Genomic DNA, 24,886 nt, shown 5'->3' on the forward strand with positions numbered 1-24,886 from the left:
CACCAATGTTTGAAAAGGTCCCTCCCTTACTGGCTGGTTTGATAGTGCAGATAACCTTTCATTTTCAAAACTTTAATTCAAGAAATGAATCACGAGTCACACTGGGACAGTTATTTCAATATCTTAACTTTTTAAATGGCCACATTATCACCTAAAAGAAGGCTAACTGTACAGTATGTGAGTGAAAATGCAAGATAGGTTCTTGGAGAACCTTTTGTCCTGTGACTTTGATTGAACTGTTGCTGAACTCGTGTTTCCTTTTTACAAATCACGAAGGATTAAATAATCAAATCTGAAGTTTGTCACATCATCAGGAGCAGCAGCTAGCTGGCAGAGACGTCCGAACACTGATGTGACAATATGACTTTCAGTCAAGCTCTATGATTGCATGTTAAACCCATGTTATTCACGTGTCGCTGAGCAAACATAATGAACGAACAAACAAATCACAAGACAACTGAAGGCAGGTCTCTGCAGCACGGTGGTATGCATGTACAGTACACACATGTTTGAGTGTACCGTGCACATTAAAAGGGGGAAGGGTGAGGGATCCTTGTCAAAGGGCAAACACACCCGCTCAGCGGTGCCGAGAACAACTCCTCGGGCAGGAAGCTGACACTGTGCATCAGTCAGGGCACAGAAGACAACACCACCCACATCTCCCGTGATTCCTGACAGCATCCCAACCTCCTCAAACAAAAGCTGACAGCTCGAGACGTTCTCGCTTCACAGGGAAACGCGACTCGCTCTTTTTGTATCCAGCCGCAGCTCGGCATGAAATAAAGAGTGTGGAGAAAGAAGACATGCAGAAAGGGAGAATGTTCTGAGACTTCTCACAGGGAACGAAGAGGGAAAAGGGCAGGAAGAAGAAGGGGTAATCGGTTTTAGAAGAAAGAGGAAGAGAAACTAGAAAGGAAAGAAAGAAATACAAAAACAAGTGTATGAAATGCCAGTGAGGAGGAAGCTCAGTTGTGCTTTTAGTATGTTCAAAATGCTGATGTGTAACAGCTATAATGTTGACCATGTTTAGCATATTAGCATAAACTAAGCTAAACATGCTTTTTCTGGTATTTGAACTGGACAAACAACACTTTTGACACAATGGTGGAAGGAGGGATTTACTAGAAATAATCGTGAGAATTTCTGTACCAAAGTTAATGGAAATCCAGTCAATATATTTTAAGATATTTCATGAAAAGCGATAACGTTTATTTCAATTGTTCGACACAAAACTCCATCCAGTATGTTGGTTATTTGGTGTTCAAACATGCATACTACAGGCCGAAAAATAACATAGGTAGGAGGAAGAGAAGAGGACAAAGATCACGATGGAGACTGAGAAGAACATAAGGAAGATGAGAGGGACCGAGAAACAAATCAAATCAAACACGGGAGACCATTTGCTCTTAAATGTCACATCATCCCCCATAGTGGTCCTTTTCTGCTGTAACTCGTCACTCCCTGAAAATGATATCCAGTGGTGGAGTGAACAGCTCATCTTGTACTCTGATCATCAAGTTCTCAAATCTATCAAATACTTCTGTTCTTTATCTCTTTGAAATTATTCTGCGTATCATCTCATAATGAAACGCATGTATCAAAAAGAGTCTTTGATGAAACACAGAAAGAGTTTGTCGTTTGTGCAGGGATGCTTGTGGCAGCAGAGAGGCACTCACCTTTAGTGGTTTCGTCTTCAATGGGCTGCTTGGAGAGAGTGATGTCTTTAAAGGTGCAGAGGAACAGAACCACTTTGTCGTTCTCGTTCCTGATGGGAGCCACTTGCATGTAGAACCAAACCGGACTTCCTGCAGAGACATTAGAACATGTCAACTCCTAATTAGCTCTGAAAATAGTGAAGCCTGCCCATCACAGCCCAAGATGACATCTTTAAAGGTTTTGTTTTGTCCAACGATGACATGGTAACACAAATACTCAAACTCCACATAATTGTAGTATATTACAAGAAATAACATCAGTTTGAAAACAACTTAAGGAACATATCATACAACAAACAATGATGGCCGACATGAATTCACTATGGACATATACCATCTTTCAAAGTGTACTTTCTTGAGTTACACAAATTAAGTATCTCTGTTAAATTTTAACATGTTCTTATGATAAACTGCATATTTAATGTCCACACTTACATTCTAAATGTCATTGCTTTTACTTGCATGTTATGTTGTTCTGAGTTAAAAAATAACTTTGACAATTAAAACCAGAATTTGTTTTATTATTCCGACAACACAAGGTCCTCCATGTTTTGTGCATTGCATCGATTGGCCGAAGTGTAGGGCTGTATCTACAGCAACATTTAAATTAATCATAGTGACATTTTTTAGATGACTTTTCTTTCAAATTGTTCCCAGAATAAGCACACTGCAGACTCAAGTTGTATTTAAAAGTGATAAGTTATTTGGAATTGTGACACAGCTTCAGTATCCTCACAAATCAACTGTTAAATGACATGTGGGGACTAACATTAAATAAGATGATTTTATTCTGTAGAACAAATCCCGCCGTGCTCACAATAAAAGTAAAAGACTTCACCTACTGTCACCGATCATTTTTAAGAAGAACAATGTGGTCCTTCGGCTCTCCTTCCTGTCCACAGCACATGACGTGGCTTCTAAACTTATTATAACTGATGTGGTTTTAACAACTTAATGCTAAGCTCATCACTTTTAGGGAACTCACCGTTCCTCCTGCTCAAACTAGCCGAGATTTCCGTGACTTTATTGCCTCCCCACCTGCTCCCCACACACTTTTAGGAGAGTTCAACAAAGTTTCACACACCTTACCGTCATCATTTCTGTGGATACAAGTTGTTTCTAGTCAAGATCAATTTCATTTATATGCAGCCTCCATAAAAGCGCTAGAGTTGTCAGCAAATTTGAGCCTTTTTAAAATGGAATGATCGCTCCTAGGAGACAAAGACCTTTGGGAATATTTTCGTCTGCAAACTTTGTCCACTCTGCTCTATGAGCTCTCTCACACTGACCTAAAGAGTCTACTGTTTGTATACCTCTTCAAACTGAATACCTTCAACAGGTCAAGTTAAAGATATATTTCATCCATATGTTTGACTTAATATACATTTGGATTTATTAAATCATTCATATTTTTCCTATAAAGATGTTATCGTACATCCATCCATCCATTATGCAGCATAGGATATTAGCCATGGTTCCTCGAACACGAAGGGTATGGATAATAAAAAATAATGGAATTTGAACATGGTGCAAAAAGTCCTTTCCAGAGAAAGTTAAATCAAAACAAAAAATATAACTTATTAAAAAAAATCAAATACTTAATTCAAATACTTAATAATTCCTAGTCCTGCTCAATTCAGATAGGACTGTTAACACAACAGAAGCAATTCTGGAAAATGATAATGATGTGATTTCTATTGTCCACAACAACTACAAAAGCGAAGGATTAATTAGTTGATGAACCAGCTTTAACTGATTGTTTGTCCACTTAAAGACAGCAGACATTACGTCGAGATATCAACACCTATTTGGCAAACTTTTGAGAACATAGTTGTATATTTTCACTTTGAGCAGTAAGAGACAACATGATGTGTCCACCAGATACATTGCGTACAATGTACACTTTTGTAAACTTTTAGTTCAATTTTTTTATCTCCACCATCTCTTAAGAAACTATCAGACTATTTAGCTGCACAATTCTCTCTAACTGGTCTCTAACTATCTGTGTCTGTTGTTTGCTGCTGAGTAGATAGTGGGCTTTTAAAATCAAGCTGGCTGCAAATGGGAGAAATGGTGCTGATAAAAGCAGTAAATAAACCAAACACTCAAATGTGGGATAAAAGATTTGTTCTATTTTTCAGAAAAGCAACTCTGTAAAAAATATGTTTGAAAGAAGAGGTGAAAAAAGCCAAGGAAAACAATACCTTGGTCACTTCTACTTCTTCAAAATAACTTTGGAGCACCAACAAGCCTCATAGGAGAGTATTGTGTTAAAAAATAAATAACCTGATCAATATTACCACAGTGCTAAGATTGAGAAATAATTCAGTTTTCTAAATTATTGGAAGTTCAGTGTATTTCGGTTTTAGACTGTTAATTGGACAAAGCAAGAAAAAGAGTAGTATTTTTTCAATTTCCTTCGATTTTATAGATCAAATGTACAGCTAAGGTAAGCACTCAGATTATATGATAATGAAAACAATGATACATGGCTGAAGTTGTGAATGTATTGAGCACTCACTATTCTTTCTGTACAGCAGGATCTCGAAGCAGTTGGACTCATAGTTGTCGAACGTCTGTCGGACTTCGTCGATGGACTTCTTGTCCGTCAGCTCTCCGTACATAAAACTGGAAAGGGATACAGACAAAATGAGACGCAATCAATACTGAGATGACCCTTTAACCTTTGCCCTCTGTGTTACAGTAAACCCAATATGTTTGTAACTGCATTGTCAATCAGTTACCATGAAGCGTCCATTAAGTGTTGTGCTTGTTTTATAGAGTAAACTATTTCAGCAGCAGCATGAATGATCCAGTTCACAGTTAAGGATTGTGGATTGGTGCAGCCTGCATTTCCTGGCTTCGTTGTAATTATTCCTTAAAAAGGGCTGAGGACATTTTAATCAGTGCTAATATAATTAGTCTGAGTGATTCGCTTCTTTCCCAACAGCCGAAGTGTCTTCAAGGACACACACACGCGCACACACACACACACACACACACACACACACACACACGTCACACACACACACACGTCACACACACACACACACACACACACACACACACACACACAATTAGTACAAATATTGGGTTCATGTTTACTCCTTGTGGATGTCAAACAAAACATGTTTTAAAGAATATTTTCTAGTGGATTATATATTTTTATTTTGTCATTAATAAGGAGATTTTTTTTCTGTATGTATTAAAGCTTATATGCATGTGTTAAACATGAATGGGGAAATCCAAACATGGTTGCCCATTCTGCAGCCACATTACATCTTTCCGTGCAAATGCACGAAAGAAGACTTATATCAATTGGCCTTTTAATATTTATTGGACCTGTGAATGCTCTGGAAATGTTGTTAGTGAACTCACAAGTTAATCTTTTGTAACAAAAGTGAATTAACAGTCCCGCCACATTGTCTGAATGAGAGGTAGAAGTCTCAAACAAACCACTGCACTTAAAATAAAACATAAATGACACTAATACATGTAGAACACAATTCAAAATTAAAAAATGTCAATAAAAAGCTTGTGTTTTCTGCCAGTTTTAATTGTGGACGAATGCTGATGATTAGCATTCGACAACAAAGACACTTTGGCATCAACCCTGTTTGTTTGTTAGTAGATCGATTCATAGCAGCAAAGACTACACTCATAGCAGAGAGAGAATAAATGAGTAAGAAAGTTTAAATATCACTCAGCTAATTTTCTTATTGATTAAGAGGAAACCCCTGGTGATGATGAAACTAGAATGATATTGACATTTCATTCCACATTAGCATTTCAAAATATAAACAATAAAGTTTAACTGAAATTTGGGGATTTTGGGACACAAAGCAAGAAGCTACTCTTTAATAACTATCAGCTACTTCCTGTAGCGTTTAAATAGTTCAATGGTCCCTTGTTCAATTTCAAATGTAGGGGTCAGGTTTCAGGTTTTTCCCTGAAGCACTTGACTTTATAGAGGTCTAAAGAGGTACAACTCTGCAACTCTTGTGACATTATGAATCCTTAATGAGTGTGCACCAGTGTCACAAAGTTGTATTGCAGGACAAAATGACCCCCCCCCCCCCCCAAACAATGGCACTAGATCCCATTAAGGAGCCTCCAGCCTGCATCATGTTGGCAGCAGACCGTGAGTTGGAGCCCTTCTGTGACTCTTCAGTGTCTGAGAGCTGTCCAGAGCAGCATGAAGTGGACGGATACATCTCACTGCTCTCACTCGGAGTCTTAAGGAGCCTTTTTAGCCGCTGACTAGTCCAGGCTCTCACCCCAGGTCAGATGTGAGAGACACCGGTGGATGGGAGTCATCCTTTGGAGTCGAATTTAAAAAAACGTCCTGACTGACAGGCGAGAACGACACCGTCCTCAAACTGGACCAGGAAGAAATTGGATTCATTTCTGACACCAACACAGCGGTGTGCCATCTTTTTTTTAATCTCCTCGTCTTTACAGTGTGAGTTTCAGAGCATCACTCGTCTTTTGCATGATATAGGAGTATATTAGGGATCAAGACGTGAAACACTAAATATCCGGTAAACTGCTCTCCAGTGCGATGATTTTAATGATCACGACAGAAGCAGGAAGGTACTAGAGATCGTCACTTTTTGATCTTTTCACTCTCCCTCTCTCACACACTGCTTGAATAATGGATTAAACTGAATACAAAATGGACATTCAGGGTTTTCTGCATGATAAATGGAGCACTTTTAAAAAAAGGACACTTTGTGTTGTTTTAACTTAATAGGAAGCTGGTGCTGTAAAGATATATTGGTTCTTATTAGTTCCACTTTAAATGAAGAATTAAAACCATTAAGAAAATAAAACACCCAGGGGTTACAGGAGACATATAGATTCATTAAAAGAGTGAATGCTAATGTAAAGTAATTATACACATGAAGGTGTTTGCATATTTAGTTACGCTGTGAGCGCACTTACAAGAAAGCAACAACACTTATCGCCCCATTAGCACACTAATTATCATTACTTTGCAATAAACAACTAAAGCTATGCATGTTTACACTGCTTTAAGGTTCAGTTATAAAACATAACACAACCAGATAAATGGTTTACCTGCATGTGCTGCTCTTCTGCATGACTTCAGCCCTGTGGAAGCCAGACAGCTTGCAGAATCCGTCATTGCTGTAAACTACGGGCCACTCCACGATCTGCGCGTTGCCCAGGAGGAAGCTGGTCTCTGGAAGACGGACAGCACAGAGAACGCGTCAGCATCAAATAGGATAAACAGATAAAAGGCTGCAAAGCTTCTAAACCTCTTGAGAAGATTGTACATGGATTTGTTATGTCAGATCAAAATATAATATACGATATGATTTGAAATGAAAGAAAAAGTGACAACCAAAGCAACTCACATCTTTGGTCTTAGGCATTTTAACACTCGTTATACTTGTCTCTACTCTAGAGCTATTATGAAACAAAGAGTTATGATCACACCGACCAGAAGTAAGGATGTAATACGGGTTGATTTTACAATCTGTTGCACCGAAACTTAGATTTAAACTTGCTTTAATAAAAAAAAACATCTCTTTGAGTCCTGGTTTAGTCCTTGTTTTAAACTTACACCAACTTTAAACCCTGATCAATATAAACTCTCTATTGATGTGGTATTAAAGTTGCTAATAATTCGTCCTATAGAGCATGTTTTAAGTAATATTCAAATACAACTTGTGCCAGATTTAAGTTTGGCATCACAGATTTAAATCTAAATCTGCAATGTCAGCCATGTTTGTTACAGGCTGTTTAAAGCCCCGCCTTCTTAAAGCAAAAGCCCTCTGTCCTCTTTTATTGCTACTTTACCTTCTCATAGGTTTATTTTATCTTCTATTGAAAACTAAAGGAATATTCAGAAAGTATCAGAAAGTATTTTGAAGTAAACGACCTCACTTTAAATGATGTTTTATTCTTATTATCTCACTGAGAGACACAGTTTCTGTCTTAAAGTCAAGTCAACTTTAATGTCAATTTGTCAGTTTGTGTTTATAGACAGAGAGATCGAAAGGACGTTTCCAACAATCCCGAATGTAAAATTATACAGTATACAGATATGTATATCCTATTTGCACACATTAAGATTACAAAAACACAACAATCAATATATACAAAATAACAGATGAATTGACTGATGACCGTGATAATGTAAAGAAAATAGTTCAAAAAAGGTGCCTTAGTAATATGTGGTAGTGGTGTTGTCAGGTTTTTTTGTCAATTGAATTGTGAATCACCATTAGGTGGATCAAAATGTCCAAAACTGTGGTCAAATCATACTAACCTGATCTTATACTTGTATTTATTGACCAAGAATTAGCATAAGTTCAAGCAGCAAAATCAATCTTCAGGCTGAAGCTGAAATACTGTATAAACTGTGAGGACGGAAATTATATTAGGCATCTCCTATAGCCTATGCAAAGATATTCACCAACATTTAACATAAATCTGCCACGCCTCTTGCCTGACGGTGGCTACAGTGAAGAAACATCTGCAGTGGAAAAATAACCACCAGCTCATTTATAATCACATGGATATTAATTATAAATGTGATGTTCTTATATGTTGTATGTCAGGGACTACGGATGGAAATTAGCTCAAAGCTAAAAATCCGGCATTTTTACACTTGAAGCATTATTTGTCTAAAGTGTTCATTAATGTGCATTGTCCCATGCAAATACACGATTAAATGAAATGAAATGAAATTATATATTCTGCATGGCGGTAGCTTGGTCACCAGGGAGGACAATACAGGCGGGTGTAACTGTTTAACATTTCACTTTACATTTCATAAGCTATAGGCTACGTTGCAGTGTTGTAAAGTATGCAATATGACTTCAGATGGATGAAAATCAATCTACAGAGACTTACATTTTGCTTGCATGAGTTTGGTAATCTATCACAGCGAACCCCTGGGTCATCTTATTATTGCTTTCGAGATGAAAATATAAGTGAACACACTAGTTTCACAGGAAAACTAGATTCACACGACTGCAATAACTGTGATGGATGTTTCCAACCAAAAATAAGGGAAATAATGTAACTATTTTCTCTTTGTGGGCTTGTATAAAAAATGTTTTTAAGTGATTTCAGCGATTAATATGGGTATAACAATGCTGCAGCAAATGTATGAAAAAACAAGTAATGTTTTTTAATTCCCCAGAGCAGAATCACTACGACCATTTACATTATTTAATTACTCTACATTTTCTGTGAAAAATATCTCCTTATAAGATGGTGTAAAATAGGCTTTAAAAAGGTATTTTGTTTAAAAAAAGATCAGCTAAATCTAACATGCAGGTTAACTCTTCTTCATGTCCGTAAACCCCCAAATTACCAGTTATGATACTTACAAAAGCACTTTAATGGGAGATACAGCCCTGAGTACAATGTTATGACGATGGCCCAAGCATACCAAAATAGGATCCAGGCTGTTATACGTAAACCAAAATACGAAGCTTTTGCATAGTGTGACTATACACTTGCAATTACTCAAAAACTCTCCTTTCGGTGCGTTTAAGGACACTCCACATTCAAGTTGAGACTCAGCTGCTGTGTAATCAAACCCCAGGAGACTTTAGCAATAGACTATGAAGTGTCACTTGTTGTCCTTGAATGAGCAACAAGTAGACCCAAAGGAAAACAATGCAACAAACATGGTGACAACAATTATATGAATTTCCAAGTTTTGTTCCAGAAATGATCTGCAGGTAAGAGTTTCTCTCCAAAAACATATAAGACTTTTAAAATCACTTCCTGTTCCAGCTACATCACTGCACATTGATAACACGTCAATCAACCATAAAGAAACTCCTGTAAGTATTTGAGCCTCTAATGGGCCAAATAAGGTTCTACAGAATTGGTTTAAAATAAGCCAAAACTGTGTAAGTGCTGCCCACAGGAGTATATAACAAAGGTATGCCAGTGTGTCATTAATGAACTAAAACTGCAGATATTATTCTTTAACACGAGCCAAATCTGCTGTACTGTTAACTTTGGCAGGTAATCATTCACTACTAAGAGTCTGCTCTTTCCAAAAACTGGTTGGCTGAGTTCATTTTGGGATGAAGAAAATGAGATGAAACCGCTCTTTAAATGTGTGCATGCCCAGAAACATTACGAGCATGCAGTGTTTCCCACAATATGTGTTAAAGCAGGGACGAAAAACCTGTGAAACAGCATTTGAACTCAGAAACTACACTAAAATTCCTGCAGAGAAACACAGACGCAGGAATGAATGACGATGTGTCAGCAGCTCCGTCAGGCAGGTTTACAGACCGAAGAGTAAAACTCTCCAGCAGCATCTGATTGATTTTACTAGGCAGTCATCTGAGGCTATAAAAAGATAGTAACTCCAATGAAAATGTTCAAACCTCACAGGTATGATTCCTAATAAAGTAACCAATTGGTTCTATATATCTGTCATACCTCCCCCAATCATCATGTGACATAACGGGAAAACTAACATGGTATTTTAGAGCAAGCAAGCGGTGACCTTTTAGAAAGTTAATTAACCGCATGAAGGTGTAAGAAGAGGATGACAGGATCACACTGAAGAACTGCAGAAGAAGAGACTGGTTTACTTTATTGTCTGGATTTTTCTTTTTTTAAATCAGTATTTGAAACAAACTTCTCCTGGTTTTAATGTCTCCATGCATTCACAAGTTGTTGTCTGTCCTGCCACTAGGAAACTTTGTTTACTGCAGTTAAAGAGGGCCCAACCAATTAGTTGATCAAACGAATCAGCAAATAGTTTCATTATCAGTTCATTTTTGGAGAAATGGTAAAGCAAAAATGTCAAATATTAAAGAGGAATAACGTCTCAGTTGTAACAGCTTTTGCACCATTTCTTTGACAAAGCAAGTGGTTGTTACTCCTAGAACAGTTTTATCCACTATTCCCTGACCAATTGATTGATTGCCAATTACTTGAGACAATTCTCTGGAGATTAACCAAAATTGAAAGCAAACAGCCCTGAGTACACTTCAATGAATCAAACAAAGTCTGCCTTAGTCTGATTAAAGTTGAGCAGGCCCTGGCAGTGTATTCAAAATGTCCTAAATTGGCCACCGTACACAGGATAAACCCTTTAGACTTAGATTACAATATGGTCTCTTGTTCCACCCACAGGGCCGACTTTACCTTCCTAGTATTTAATTCCTCTTTTTATGTTGAAAACCTGATTACTCTATCTTGATGTGAAATATTGCTTTCTGATTCAGACAAGTGCACTGCATTGTGGGTAAGATGTGAGAGGGTCACACCTTTTTAAGCAGAACCATCCAGAACAAAAGCAGCTTCATCTGTTCTCCACCTCTCTTTCCAAACAATTACTTATGTGATATTTCAGAACAAAAAGGAACTATTGTTTCTTAAATGTATCACTGTCTTGTTTTAAGTGTCAAAAGCTGCCGACCGCAGCTTCTCGTTTGCCCTTTGGTATTAAAGAGCTGACTAAGACTTAAATAAACAGAATTTTCCTGACCTTTTCCTGCTCTCCTCTTTTATCACAACCAATTTCTTAGCTGAGCCGAAGTGCGACCAATCCGGCTGCCTGGAGAAAAGTGAAGAAGCTTCTGGAACAATGTTCGAAAACATCAGGAGACTTAAACTATCCATACTGAAACTGGACTGTTTTGTGCTAAAAGAAAGGGGGCGTTTAGTGTTCATTACACCATTATGGGTTCATCTGGACCAGCCTGCAACTATGACATTATGTTTTACTTGCTTCCATGTTCAAAGCAACTATTTAAATCAAACATTTGTGCATCTTAAAAGACTGTTTATTTGGAAATATACTGTAGATACTTTTGTACTCTCTATTTGTGTCTTTACTTGTTTTGATGTTTATTAACAAGCATCTTTCTCCTGCATAGGCCTACTTGGTATAAATTTGATTTAGAAATAACCAATAACACTTTGTTGCAGCCCTTAGTTTATATACAGTAAGAGGCAAAGAAACGTGCAACCCTATAGCGATAAACTCCATGTGGTCCATGTTACATAATAGGTCCCAAGAATCCCAAACTCGAAAAGCTGCAGCATCTGATCCGAGAGAACTGAAAAGTCTAATAAAGATCTCACACCTTTCCATGGTATTACTTGAGTGACTTAATAAAAAAGAAACCAACTGCTGCTGAAACTCCCAATAGATCCAGATAACATCCGGAAGCACAGACAATAACAGAAACACTTCCCTCCATCCACAACCCGGAGTTTCATTCCAGTCAATTACGCTGCTGACTTTTCTGGGAAGATAAAGAAGAAATCAATCTAATCAGAGGAGAGCCTATTTCTCAGACCGGTCCTACATGCGCACTTAATAGCGCAGATGGAGACATACACAAACATTCTGTACTCTCATAAAACTAAAATGGACCTGAGTAATACTGAACACATTAAGATAATAATAAAAAAACCGCTATTTAATTATTTACCCCAGTGGATCACCCATTGACCTCACTTTGTTCAGTAAACACAATGCAGCTGTATTACATAATGACGGAGCTCACATTAAGGAGGTTTATTATCAAAACGTGACTCCCTTCTGGAGACACCGTGTGATAAATAACAAATATAAGAGAGCCTGAACGATTTGATTGTTCATTTATAATCAGATGGTTCCAACTTATTGTCTGAGAACCTGTCAATATGTATTATGACATATGAGCAAGTTAATGGGGAAAATAAACTTTTAATCTTCTTAAAAATCCTAACCCTTTTTTTTCAACTCATTTGATCTGAAGACATAATTGGATCTCGTAAAGACTAACAAAATGATGAGGTGGGAAATACAACGGTGCGTAAACTGTGACTCCCAGTGAGCATTTTGCGGTTATGAATAATAATGTTATCCAATTTTCCTCAAGACTGCAACACACGGTGGTCCCAGTGGAAAAGAAATCCATCAACATGTAACTTAGACGAGTTTAAAGTAACTTATGATGATGTATAACACCATCACGAAGCCTTACCAAGGGGGTAAACTCCATCACAACAGAATAAATGCGGGTATAAAGTGAGATTTTGAGGGGGTTTTCCTCCACCAAAGCTCCTGGTATAAAAACACTGTATTCCAGCAGAGTACGGGTCCAAACCGGATGGAAATCAACCCCAAAACAAGCCTCGCTCCAGCGCGCAGACTCACCACTTGATCGCCGGACGATGTTCTCCAGGAAAGTGTTCTGCGGTGCCACCAGCCCTCTCTTTCCCCCGGGCATCCTGCTGCGGGCGGACCTGGAGCGGCTCAGGGTGTGTGTCGCTGTATGTGCTGCTCGGAGGTCGGTACTGTCGCTGGCACTGTGTCGGACCGATGGAGAAGCTCATTGTAACCGCGCGCTCTAGCTGCTCGGGGCGCACTGAGCGCGAGGAGGCTGATCCCCGCTGCCTGACCGGAGCGCGAGGACGCATGCGTGACTGCTGCTGCTCGGGGCTCGGTGCTCAAAACAATTATGATATGTACAGTATAATGTTTGTGTAATGAATCACATGTGGATGAAATATAGCACGTATCGAGTTAAGACATTAGTCCGCATGTTCCGTTTTTATTGTAGGCTACATTTGAAAGCTTGTATCTTTTTTTCTTCTGTATCTTTGTTATAAAGCAGATCTTGCAAAAATAGTTGATAAGAGTGCATTTTGGAATTAAAGAAGGGATGCAACAGCTCAGACACTTCACAGATATGCATTGTTTTTCATGGTGAGTTAAAAAGGGAGATAAACAGCATCTTCAGTCTGAGTTAAGACATTAGTCAGCATGTTTTAAAATGACGAATATATAGTTATAAGATTTGTGTCATCATTTTTGCTCACTTATTCAATGTTTTTACATTTTCTATTTGTTTTAATAACGAGTTTAACATGGTACAACTTTCTTAATAATATCGATAATGCATTAGCATACAAGTCTCCCTTTGTAAAAAGTAAATACACTACCAAATCAGGCTTAGCACCCTGAAAGTATTTTTTTCCCATTAGGAAAGGCACCATCATCACAGAAAACAAGGCAGATTGAGCAACGAAGTGACTAATAACAATGTGTTGTGTTACAGTGAACAGTGTGTCCCGCAGGACTCCCTTTGGATGCTCATTATCTTTTATAAAAAGGTTAACAGGGCCCCGAGGAGCCATAAGGCCCCGACCGGAGCGACAGAGAGCAGAACATCATCATGTCTGCTCTGTCTGTCTGTCAACCCAACGCCATCACTGTGCTGCAACCTACTTATCAGAAAACAAAGCTGCACTGAGGATGCCTCAGTATTGACTGGGGGAATATAAAGGCTCATAGCTTTAAATAGTATCATATGGATTTAAGTATCATTTTCTTTTTATCATGTCCTGTTATGAGTCGAGCTCAGGTTTCAATAATAAATGATATGTCATGCAAACATCCCATGAATAAAATGTCTGTTGCTATAACATGAAGGATTGCAAGTGTGAAAATAATTAAGTATTTAAATATAGAATAATCTGGGACAATAGATTTACAATTGGTGACATATTTATTTATTATTTCCTATCACTTCAATAATCTGGTGACTCTCCGAGGGCTCCCAACCCCTAGTCAATACAAACTGAGAATATGAATCACTTAAGAAGCACTAAGAAAATATAAAAAGGTGCTAAAACACCATGACGTTCAACATCAATAACCTAAAGAGGCCCTGCTATGATTTTGTGGTTTTCTCTTTCCTGTAGTGTGCTCTATGTTCTTGTGCATGTGAAATGGTCTGCAAAGGCTGAAATCCCAAAGTTCCCTCCAGAGGGAGTTTCTTTCAAATATTTCATATAATTGAACCAGAACATTCTAGTTTACCCCGATGAGACATGCATTAATATTATGAATCCTGCAGCAGTTAGTTGTTGGACTCTCAAAGGTTAACTGACAAATCTCTCATCTACACTTCTGCACCTGCTGACTCCCATCTGACACTGTCAAGCAATCTGTCTAAATCCCCTCAGAGGAAACATTAACAGCATTGTGTGTTTAGCAGTCTGAAAACCCTCCCTTGGGACCCCCTAATTGGCCCACTTGCATCATGGGGTATCAAACATATGTGACAGCACACGTTAGACAGCTGCCATTTCATGGAACAGCATCAGCTCTGCAGACGAGCCTCTTCCTCACACACCTGCAAACACACATTTAGTGCACGTGTATTGCTGTCTCAAGTCTCGCATGTATGGAGGTTCACTGATGACAAAACTGATGTTAGAGAGGACTTGATACTGCATTAGTTGTCTTTAAAGTGATTGCATAAAACGAGGATAGATAGATAATTTGGCTTATAAGAGTGGGTATTACTTCCAGCTATGAGACAAAAATAACTAATATAATTCTCAAACCACAATATATCTATAAGAACCACTTAGACACATAGTTTTGGCAAGACAGATTGCATATTCATTTGAAACCATCATTTTTGTATAGTTTCTTATTGTTATTGGATTTAGTTTATGATGCGTTGTTGTTTACAACAGGTGATAGTGCTTTAACGCAGCTTTTCGTGTGCATGTCCAACAGTTTAAAACTGCGTTACCCCAGTAAGATGGTGCAGCCAAATAATATCATTGAAGTATCACTCTCAACTTTAAGGCCTCACACAGGTGTCTAAAAGGCTTGTGATCAGTTTGGACTCCAGCAGTCATAAACAGCACCTGCTTTGTTGTTAGCTAATTGAATGCGTCACATGAGACCTCATCATCCTCAAATAAATGGGTAAAAGAGACATGCTATAAGATTCTCCGGACAAGCAGACTGATTTAATGATATGCATAGTTTTCTCATTGATAAACGTCCATAAAGAGTGTTTGGATTGATGTCTGTGAATGAAAATGAAGAGTCCGAGTTGGTGTGTGTGCTGATGTGTGTGTGTGTGTGTGTGTGTGTGTGTGTGTGTGTGTGTGTGTGTGTGTGTGTGTGTGTGTGTGTGTGTGTGTGTGTGTGTGTGTGTGTGTGTGTGTGTGTGTGTGTGTGTGTGTGTGTGTGTGTGTGTGTGTGTGTGTGTGTGTGTGTGTGTGTGTGTGTGTGTGTCTTTGTACTATCGGCAACCTGGATCTTATCTTGCTCATTTAAAAGAGCTGAATATGTGTCAATCTATAAATCTAATGTTTTTCTTGAATGTCAATCTTTCATGCAAGGTACTATTGTGGTGTTGTCTCTTCCATCAATCAATGTTGTATTGTTTGTCACATTAATGTCAATCGATAAATGTCCAAATATGGAGGCTTCTCGTCTCCAAGCAGATTCAATTGAACTCTTTCCAAAGATAGAGTTGATAGATAAGAGAGTTTGAGAGCATGGTGTTTTTACTTTGATTTACACCCCTTTTCAACCCCCAGACATACAGACACTTAATATTACAGACAACACAGCTTGAGTATCACTACATTATCAGTAAGGACATTATTTAAAAAGTGAAGACATTTTTTGTAAAGTCAAACTAGTTCAAAAGTTAAAAAGGTGCTTGCAAAAGGGTTGTTTCAGGGTTAATACTACTTTAGCACGACAGATATGTTAGTAGTCATCATTAGATTTAGGTTATGAATGCATTACCAATGCTTTTCCCTTGTGTCCTGAGAGCAAAATACTAGCAAGAATTTCCCAGATGTAGAGATACTGTGCGTGTGTTAGTGTTGTATAGGAAAGGGTTTTCAACCGAGACAACCAGAAAACGAGCCCCATCACTTGAGGACAGTGTCATGTGTTCAGGTCCATTACACAGGATGTGCAGAGGCTGTGTTTGCTTTTTAAATTAAAGAATGTGGTTTCAAGGCAAAACAACATCACAGACTAGAGAGAATGTTATTTTGTTGTAAGTCTTCCTGGAAAAACTATAGTAAAAATCGTTGTGTTAAAGATCCCGTTAATGTAAACACAGATTTGTGCATTTCTCTCTAAACAGGCTGCATGTGTCGGAGTGGCTGCGTTGGACAGGAAGGAGACTCTCCACGGGAATCTGATGACTGTAATCACTGTAATTCCTCCACATCACTAACCCCTAATTATGCCCAATCAGCATTTAGCAAGCGAGCTGGCATTGTTCATGTGGAACAGGAGCTCACGACCACCAGCCTCTGAGCGAGCCGCAGGCCAGCCGACCAGTCCGACAAATGTGTTTGTAGATGCAACGACTCCAAAGAGACACAACGTTCAGCGCCTAACGAGCACAGAGACAACAGTTTGAATAGAGGAATTTCTGTTTAATCAGCTCTACATCTTGGTATCGTTTTTTTTACAAATGCCCGTCACCTGGTGGGGATCAAAGGCAGAACATGAATGCCTCTTTTGGGGAGGGCAAGTGGGAAGAGGAAGGGATGGAGGTATCACGTTGATCAATGAACCGCCTGCACATCTGGAGCGAGACATAGCTGCATCCCTGTATTGATCTCAGGATTAATTAGTCCAGCTTCAACCGGTGCTTCCTGTCTTTTTAGCGGCCCTAAAAAAAAAGAAGGAGATCCAATACCAAAGTGCTATCGCCCGATACCGACCGTCAACCTAGAGTGAGGCTCGAGCAAAGCAGATTGACTTGATGGTAAATTAGGTTTGTCTACAATGGACGTGTCTCAGTTGTACCACTATTCTGCTGTGTCAGGGGACCAGCTTAATTGCTGCATTGGTCAATAGAAACAGCTCCAATACACAAATTGAGTTCATCATAACTGTGTTTTATAGGTTACATCCGACACATTTCCATTACGGTTCTAGATCTGCAATCACAAGGGAGGTTTGTCAATTCAAAGAGGACAAGAGGAGGGAGCTATACTGAACAGCAGACAAGACATTGTTAAGTTATCCAAATGGTACAGATACTTTGAATGAAATGAAATCCCACTGTGAAAGGGTTAAACTTTAACACCCAAACCAACGAGGCAGTGCTAGCGTAATGTCAATCACAAGATAGCCACGCCCTAAACCAGATGATTAACTGGTTTATCAATGTTTATTTATATAGCCCAATATCACAAATGTTACATTTGTCTCAGTGGTCTTCACAGTGTGTACAGAATATCAGTATGACAATACGACACCCTCTGTCCTTAGACCCTCACATCGTACAAGGAAAAACTTCCAAAGAAAACCCAGTTTAAAGGGAAAAATGGGAGAAACCTCAGGGAGAGCAACAGAGGAGGGATCCCTCTCCCAGGACGGACAGACGTGCAATAGATGCCGTGTGTAAATTGAAAAGATAATACATTTGCAACATAGGTAGTCCAAATGTTTGGAAATGCATGTGTGTATAATAGGAAGATGAATCCACGAGGATATCCATCCAGGACCTATGATCCAGGACCACAGCCACGACTCAAGATCCAGCGCTCGCGATCCAGGACACAGGACCGCAGGATCATCCATGACTCCGGATCCCAGCGTATATAGACACCAAAAAGAAAGACATTTGGGGAAGCTGGGTTAATCGGAACATGAGTGTACACGGGTATAGACAGAGAGAAGGAAGAAGTAAGATGTCCCCTGACAAACTAAGCCTATATCAGCAAAACTAGGGGCTGAATCTAATCAGCCCTAACTATAAGCTTTATCAAAAAGGAAGGTCTTAAGCGCACTCTTAAAAACGGATAGGGTGTCTGCCGCCCGAACACAAACTGGAAGCTGATTCCACAAATGTGGAGCTTGATAAGAAAAGGCTCTGGCTCCCATTGTACTTTTAAAGATTCTAGGAACAACCAACAACCCTGCATTCTTGGAACGCAATGCCCTAGTAGGACAGTAGGGTATAATGAGTTCTTTAAGGTAAGATGGCGCCTGCCCATTAAGGGCTTTGTAGGCGAGAAGAAGAATTTTAAATTCTATCCTGTGTTCTATAGGTTTTATTAGTTTATCGTCTATTTTACTTCTAAATGGGACAATAATTAATACAATTCCCATCATGCTGTAGTAAAAAAAAGACTACGTCTCTTGAGACAAGGGAAGTAACATTTTGCTGTGATAAGAAATCAAGTTGGAAGTGGGGTCATTTTCTCAGACTTCTATCAAATCTGACTTATTTTTGCCACCAGAGGATTCGCCCATTGCTGGACTTAGAGAGAGGTTTAAGACACTTCCTCATCGCCACGCTACTAACATGCGATAGTCATAGAATGCAAACCCTAGTCTCTGCACTGCGTATGAGGACATTTCAGACTACTTCCTACAACAAGAATATAACCATATGTTTACTGGGAGTGAAAAAAAACTACTCATAATCCATACATTTTCCACAAATGTTGCAAAACATCAACAAAACAGGATTTCTAGGAATATGGCTCTCATAGAAAAACTAATGGCTCCACGGTGGCGTCCCTTTAAAGCTATAGGAACACCTCTTTAAAACCCGCACTACAGACTGCCATTGTATAAATTATCTTCAGTGATGAACATTTCCAAACAAATGTGCTAATAGGGAGACTAAGCCTGAACCTATAGCCATGCATGTGGAGTAACCTGGTGGGCGCATTAACAATTTGCGCCATCTAGCTCCTCCGCTGCACTTTAATTGCAGACTTTTTTCGGAACCACAAATAAATAAATGTTTATTATCTGGCAGGCGGACAGAGTGGAAGCGTTGGGAGGAGGTGCCCGAAGTAAACCTGCCTGTGACCACTTTGTCCTGCTGTTGTTGCTATTAACGCCGTGATGCTCCTTCTACAGCTCGTGTCTCTCTCTGAATCCCTTTTCCTCCGTCTGAATGGGCTTATTTTAGAGCAGTGACTCTGTAGTTTTAAGTAAATCATTCCCTTCTTTATCTTGGGTATGCAGTCACAGTTGCAGTGGCATAAAGACACACAGGATACAATTAAATATCGGCCTCGGGAGCAGGAAGAAGAAGCCCGACTCGACTCCCTCATGCTCAAAATATGGCACCGAATGTAATGTGTGAAAAACCCATCGGGCTTACTAAACCAGAAACAAGCCATATCATTTCTAGTGTGCTTAGAACCCGGCTTTTTTATATTTGTACTAAAACGGGCTCAGCAACCATTGAACATGCACCCACCACAATAATGATGGAACGCTGAAACAAAAAACCGAAATCCTCTACAGTAGGCTAAAAATCGGTCCATCTGTCTCCAAGTTATTAAACTCAGAAAAAAAAGGATTTCTTAACCACTAACTTAATTGTATTAAAATGACTTCTAAAACAGGACAGATGCTTACTTTTAGGTTCATATTTGTATTTTACTGTGACATGTCTCCATGTTCTTTATTTTCTCATTCTTTACTTTTCACCCTCTGTCTGAAACCAGAGCCCAGTCTGCTCTTATTGGTCAGCTGGCTGGCTCTGTTGTGATTGGTCAGCCGCTTAGAGATGTTCCGCCCCTTAGCCTATCACGTAAAATGTGTTGGAGTGCAAGCCAATAATAGCGCAAGCGTTACATTTTGATGTCACTGTGTTATAGCAGGAAACAAAAGAGTCCCATGAAGGAGTTTCAGGAAGGGAGGGGGGAGTTTTCGGAGGGAACTTTGAACGGAAAACCCCAAAAAGTATAATGGGGCCCTTAAAAATAGAATTCCGGCCACATCTAACACAAGTGCACCTGTAAAGCAGAATCAAAACGTACTCCTCACAGCACAAAAGTAAAACATTATTCTTCACCAGCAGACAGAAAAGCTCAGACAACCAAAACAATTACAATAACACTATGAAAAAATGAATTGACGTGTTCAGAGGCATGCACCTGTCCATGTGCATAAATACACCATGTATGGGTCAAGAGGTTTGTGTTGGTGTTATTCCAATTACAAATGGTGAGAAGAAATCCAACTATTTTTGGAGACTTTTGAAACCTTCTGGCCTGCATTGGTAGTCAGGGAGATGGAGCGTCTATACAAGGTTTTCTTACATGATCTGACAGACTGTTTCGCAGCGTAAGTCATGTTAAATATGTAGCTGTGCTGCCTTGAAACAGGCAAATTGGATGTTTGGAGTCCTTTGTGGATTTCCCACGTCTTGTGGCCTCAAAGCTTTTCCTCACTAATAAACAAGCTCTGTCAGAGCATCTGCTACGTTTACTGGGATTAATTAACTCCGCAGAAGCATCCAAAATGAAAAGTTATACATAAATGTTCCCAATTAAACATTTAGGAGGATGCAAAGATGCAGGAAGGGTGATTTAAGTGGTATTTGGTAGTAGGAAATGTGATGAACCAAAGAAAGAGAGAAATCTTCATATATAATAATGATACCAGACCAGATTGTCACAATTACATTAAATTAGTCAGTGGGGTGGCCTAGTTTGCCAAAATATACTTCTGCTTCATCAGCGCAAAGAAGAAACACTCCAAATTATTGATTCATAATACAAATTGTAACCCACAGGCAAACTTTGATATTGTTTCGCTATATTATTTAAAAAATCCATATGAATTCTCACTGAAGTGCTGGAAATTATGATTGCTCTTCGGATAAAACATTAATGATTGTTAATATTTGTAGTGCACATTCGACTGTGTGTAAATGTGTGTTATGACTCTTTTGGTCTCCTAATGTCTGTGCACTGCTCACACATTAGTAGTCAAATACCACACTGAAGAAACATGTCTAAGACAAAGGAATATTTCATGATATTTATTTTAATTCTATTCTGGCGACATTTTGACTACTTGGCTTATTATGCTTTTTGAGTTTTCTCTTTCCTAGGTTTGTGTGCATGTCATTGGTCTGCAAAGGCTGAAATGCCAAAGTGATACCCAGGTCAAAAAGTAGTATACGTTAGTGTATTAGAAATATAATGTAAGTATACAAAAGTGTATACAAGTATACTTCTACTTTTTGTGCTTAATTGAAAGTAGGTTTAAAATGTACTTTTAAAAAGTATAATTCAAAATAGATGTAATTTAGTTCAATTTTAATGTACTAAATATAAATATACTATTTCTGAAATACTTAAAGTGGTATTTCAGTGTGCTTATTAAAAGTGTACTTGAAACTAAGTGTATTGTGAATTGCAAGTAAGTACACTTTCGCTACTACTGTACGTACTACATCGCAAATACTTATAGTAGTCATTAAGTATACTTATCGAAAGTACAATTCTTTTTTTACTATTTTGTAATACCCTATTAGCATGCTTTATTAACGAGTACTTAAATACACTTCATTAGAAGTGTATTTAAGTACTCTTATAAAAAGTGCACTATAATATACGTTTTTCTTAAGTTGTACTTCATTGTACTTTTAAAAAGTATATTAACTTGCAAATACTTACAGTGGTACGTTAGTTTACTTTTGAAAAGTTAAATATTTGCAAGTCATTTGTAATACACCATTAGTATGCTTTATTTAAGTAGACTTGAATTTCACTTCATTAGAAGTTTATTTTATAACACTTGTGAATAGTGTACTTTGTTTACACCTCTGGGAAGTGTATAGGTATGGACTATTACCATCATGTATTAATGCACAAAGACTTACTTGACAGAAGGCACTTTATGTATGAACAGGTTCCTAAAACACATTGGTACATCACATTCAACATTATACTACAGGTGTGTACTTAACAAGTCAATCTACTAGGGATTCGAACATTACAAAATACTAGTAAGTAGAACATCAAAATGACAGAATTCATTGTGCACAGAATTGGAAATTAGTACACTTATTTTCTCATTATAGGCTCATTATTTATCTCATTTGTTATCCGGTGAATTACATCAAGCCTATAGTCTGAATCAGTTCTTGAGGCTTCCTTGATGTCCAGTCAAATCAGTCTCGTTCAACGTTGTTTGGTAGAGGGATAACATGTATATTCTCCCTCGACTTAATCATGACACATTTGCATGTCAATGAGTCTGGATGTACGGCATACACATTGTTGCACTCAGACACTTCATACATGAAGCCTGATGCAATATGAAGTGTCGTGTCTCTGCACAGCTTCCTTCCAGACTTCAGAAACTCCTTGACCAAAACACAGTGTATTGTACCAGAAACTACCAAGCTCAGAATTCTGATAAGCGTCCCATTCTGCAGCTCTACAACAGAGTTGTTTCTTTTCTGAAGGCGGCTGATTGTGTCAGAGTGATACAGTATTTCATTCACAATGAAACGGTTGTAGTAGGAAGCTTGTCTCACTCTGACACCTAGTAGTTCCTCTATTGCAAGTGTGACGGTGTGTAGGTAAGGGTTTGTGTTGCCAACAACGCCACCTAAGGGAGTTTCACCCCTAGGAACTAACTATTGATTATAAAAGATTTAACCCACAAGGAACACAGGTTCGTTTTACATAACGGACCAGAGACAGTTTCAGTTACAGTTAACACAATTACTTTATTTTATAAAAATCAATTAACTATTCTAAAAACACCAGATACACATAATACAATCAGCTAAAAGTTCATACTGGGGCATAGGAGGTACAAGACAGGGCTGGGGCTTACCAGGCGGCAATAAATAAAAAGGGGGACGAGTCCAACTCAAAACCACCCGTGACACCGCAAACCAACCAATAGGACTCGTGAAGAAGAACACCACCACCAGGGACTGGGGTTGCTGCCACAGGCCCACAGCACCTGTCTGACAAGAGGAAGACGGTTAAAACCTCCACACAGTATTACACTTAAATAAACAACTAAATAAATAACCAAACAAATACAACCAAATGAATTAACATATCCAAATACAGTCTGTACGCAATGGTCAATGTTAAACAAGGAAAATATTAGTCTATAAACTAAATTAACAAAACATAATAATAAAACCAAAATAACAGTTTCTCAAATTAAACAGTGAGTTGTATCCGTGAGAATTGGTCGGCGAGTTCCTGGAGAGCCCGAACTGCTTCAGAGTCCAGAAGGGGGGGAGCGGGCACGTCACCAGCCACGGAGCTCGCAAAGCAACGGCAAGTTTATCCCAGCAGTGAGTCACTGCAAAGAGCCAAAACAGCAGGACCAGTTGTCCGAAGGTGGGCCAAACAATTAATTTAGGCCACGCCGTGCTCCAGCCACCAGCGAAGGAGTTGACGGGTGAGTCACGAGCTACGCCACACCCCTGTATTTATACTACCGGCACCGCCCATTAGTGACAAATGCGCGGAGGCGCATGGCACAGTGCCGTGCAGCGGTACGAGGGAGAAGACCTCCTGTCATACAAGCATGTCTAACACAGAAACATCTGTCTGTACTGACTTACCAAAAACTCTGACATGGGCACTGATTTGAACTGATTTGTCAGTTGAACATTTGCTGCCCTGCAGTTCAGAGAAAGATCTTTAATATTCTCATCAGCATTTTGCATTATTGTGGCTCCTTTCTTTGTGAGACTGCTCCCTCTAAGGAACCTTCTCATTATCTGTACAGGGACATGAGTTGTTCCATTGAAATATTTCAACAGGGTACCATTAAATGATTCGAAGGGAAATGTGGATGTGGCCCACAAAGGTCCCCAGTTCCTCACACTCCTAGAGATGTGCATCATTAGATGAGACATTATCTGTGCCATAAACCCCTCAAATTGTCTGACAAACGTTTTCAATGCCTGTTCAGCTATTGCCACATCGCCCTCTCTGATCCTTTCTTGCAGGAGATGATACATGGCAAAAACCAAAAGGAAAAGGTGGTTCCAGTATTTTTTGGGCAGGATCCCATTCAAAACATGCAGGCAAAGCATAGAACAAAAGAAACCTCCACTCAGACGCCTTCCAAAACTTCCGTTCTTTGATAGATCGTAGTACTCTTGTGATCTTGGTCGGTGGCAAGATTGCCATAAGTTCCTTGTCAATCAGCTCAGTTTTGGTGCCTATGTACCACCGATTTTGATGGTTTGTGGAATCCAGCCACAGAGTCTGTCGAGTAACCCCGAGACATACTGTGCTGGTATTCAAGAACAAAGCCTTGGACCATTTGAAATGTGTCCAATTTCATTAGTTGACTTGGGCCTTTCACTCCCATGACAGGCTGCTGAGGTGTTGCGTTCATGGCATTGTCAAAATGCTCAGCTTCAGTTTGAAGACCGGGCTCAGGACTAACATATGGATAAGGACCCCCACCTCTTTGATAACAGAAGTCACAACCATAAATGCCATTAAACTGCTTCGTATTTCAGATAAGTGGCCAGGCAACAGAATCTGAACTACATATTAGGGCATGCACCTTTGAAGTGCAACCATCTGCCCAGGTGATGCCATGAGTTTGAAGTTCAGCTCCCTCAATTTACTAATAT

The 24,886-nt window shown here is 39.0% G+C and overlaps 1 protein-coding gene across 1 annotated transcript in view; it reads right to left on the reverse strand.

The window, feature by feature from the left end:
* The window catches only part of kcnh5b (potassium voltage-gated channel, subfamily H (eag-related), member 5b), a 142,526-nt gene extending 129,491 nt beyond the window's left edge, over positions 1-13,035 (reverse strand). Inside the window, exons 1-4 of the mRNA XM_034112246.2 lie at positions 12,874-13,035; positions 6,795-6,918; positions 4,237-4,343; positions 1,677-1,805 (exon numbers count right to left, since the gene is read on the reverse strand). Of these exons, the coding sequence (XP_033968137.1) occupies positions 1,677-1,805; positions 4,237-4,343; positions 6,795-6,918; positions 12,874-12,946 (433 nt within the window). The 5' untranslated portion in view covers positions 12,947-13,035. The remainder of the gene's footprint in view (positions 1-1,676; positions 1,806-4,236; positions 4,344-6,794; positions 6,919-12,873) is intronic.
* Between the last annotated feature and the right edge of the window lie 11,851 nt (positions 13,036-24,886).

This window comes from Pseudochaenichthys georgianus, chromosome 22 (assembly GCF_902827115.2).
Source record: "Pseudochaenichthys georgianus chromosome 22, fPseGeo1.2, whole genome shotgun sequence".
NCBI classification, from domain to species: Eukaryota; Metazoa; Chordata; class Actinopteri; order Perciformes; family Channichthyidae; genus Pseudochaenichthys; species Pseudochaenichthys georgianus.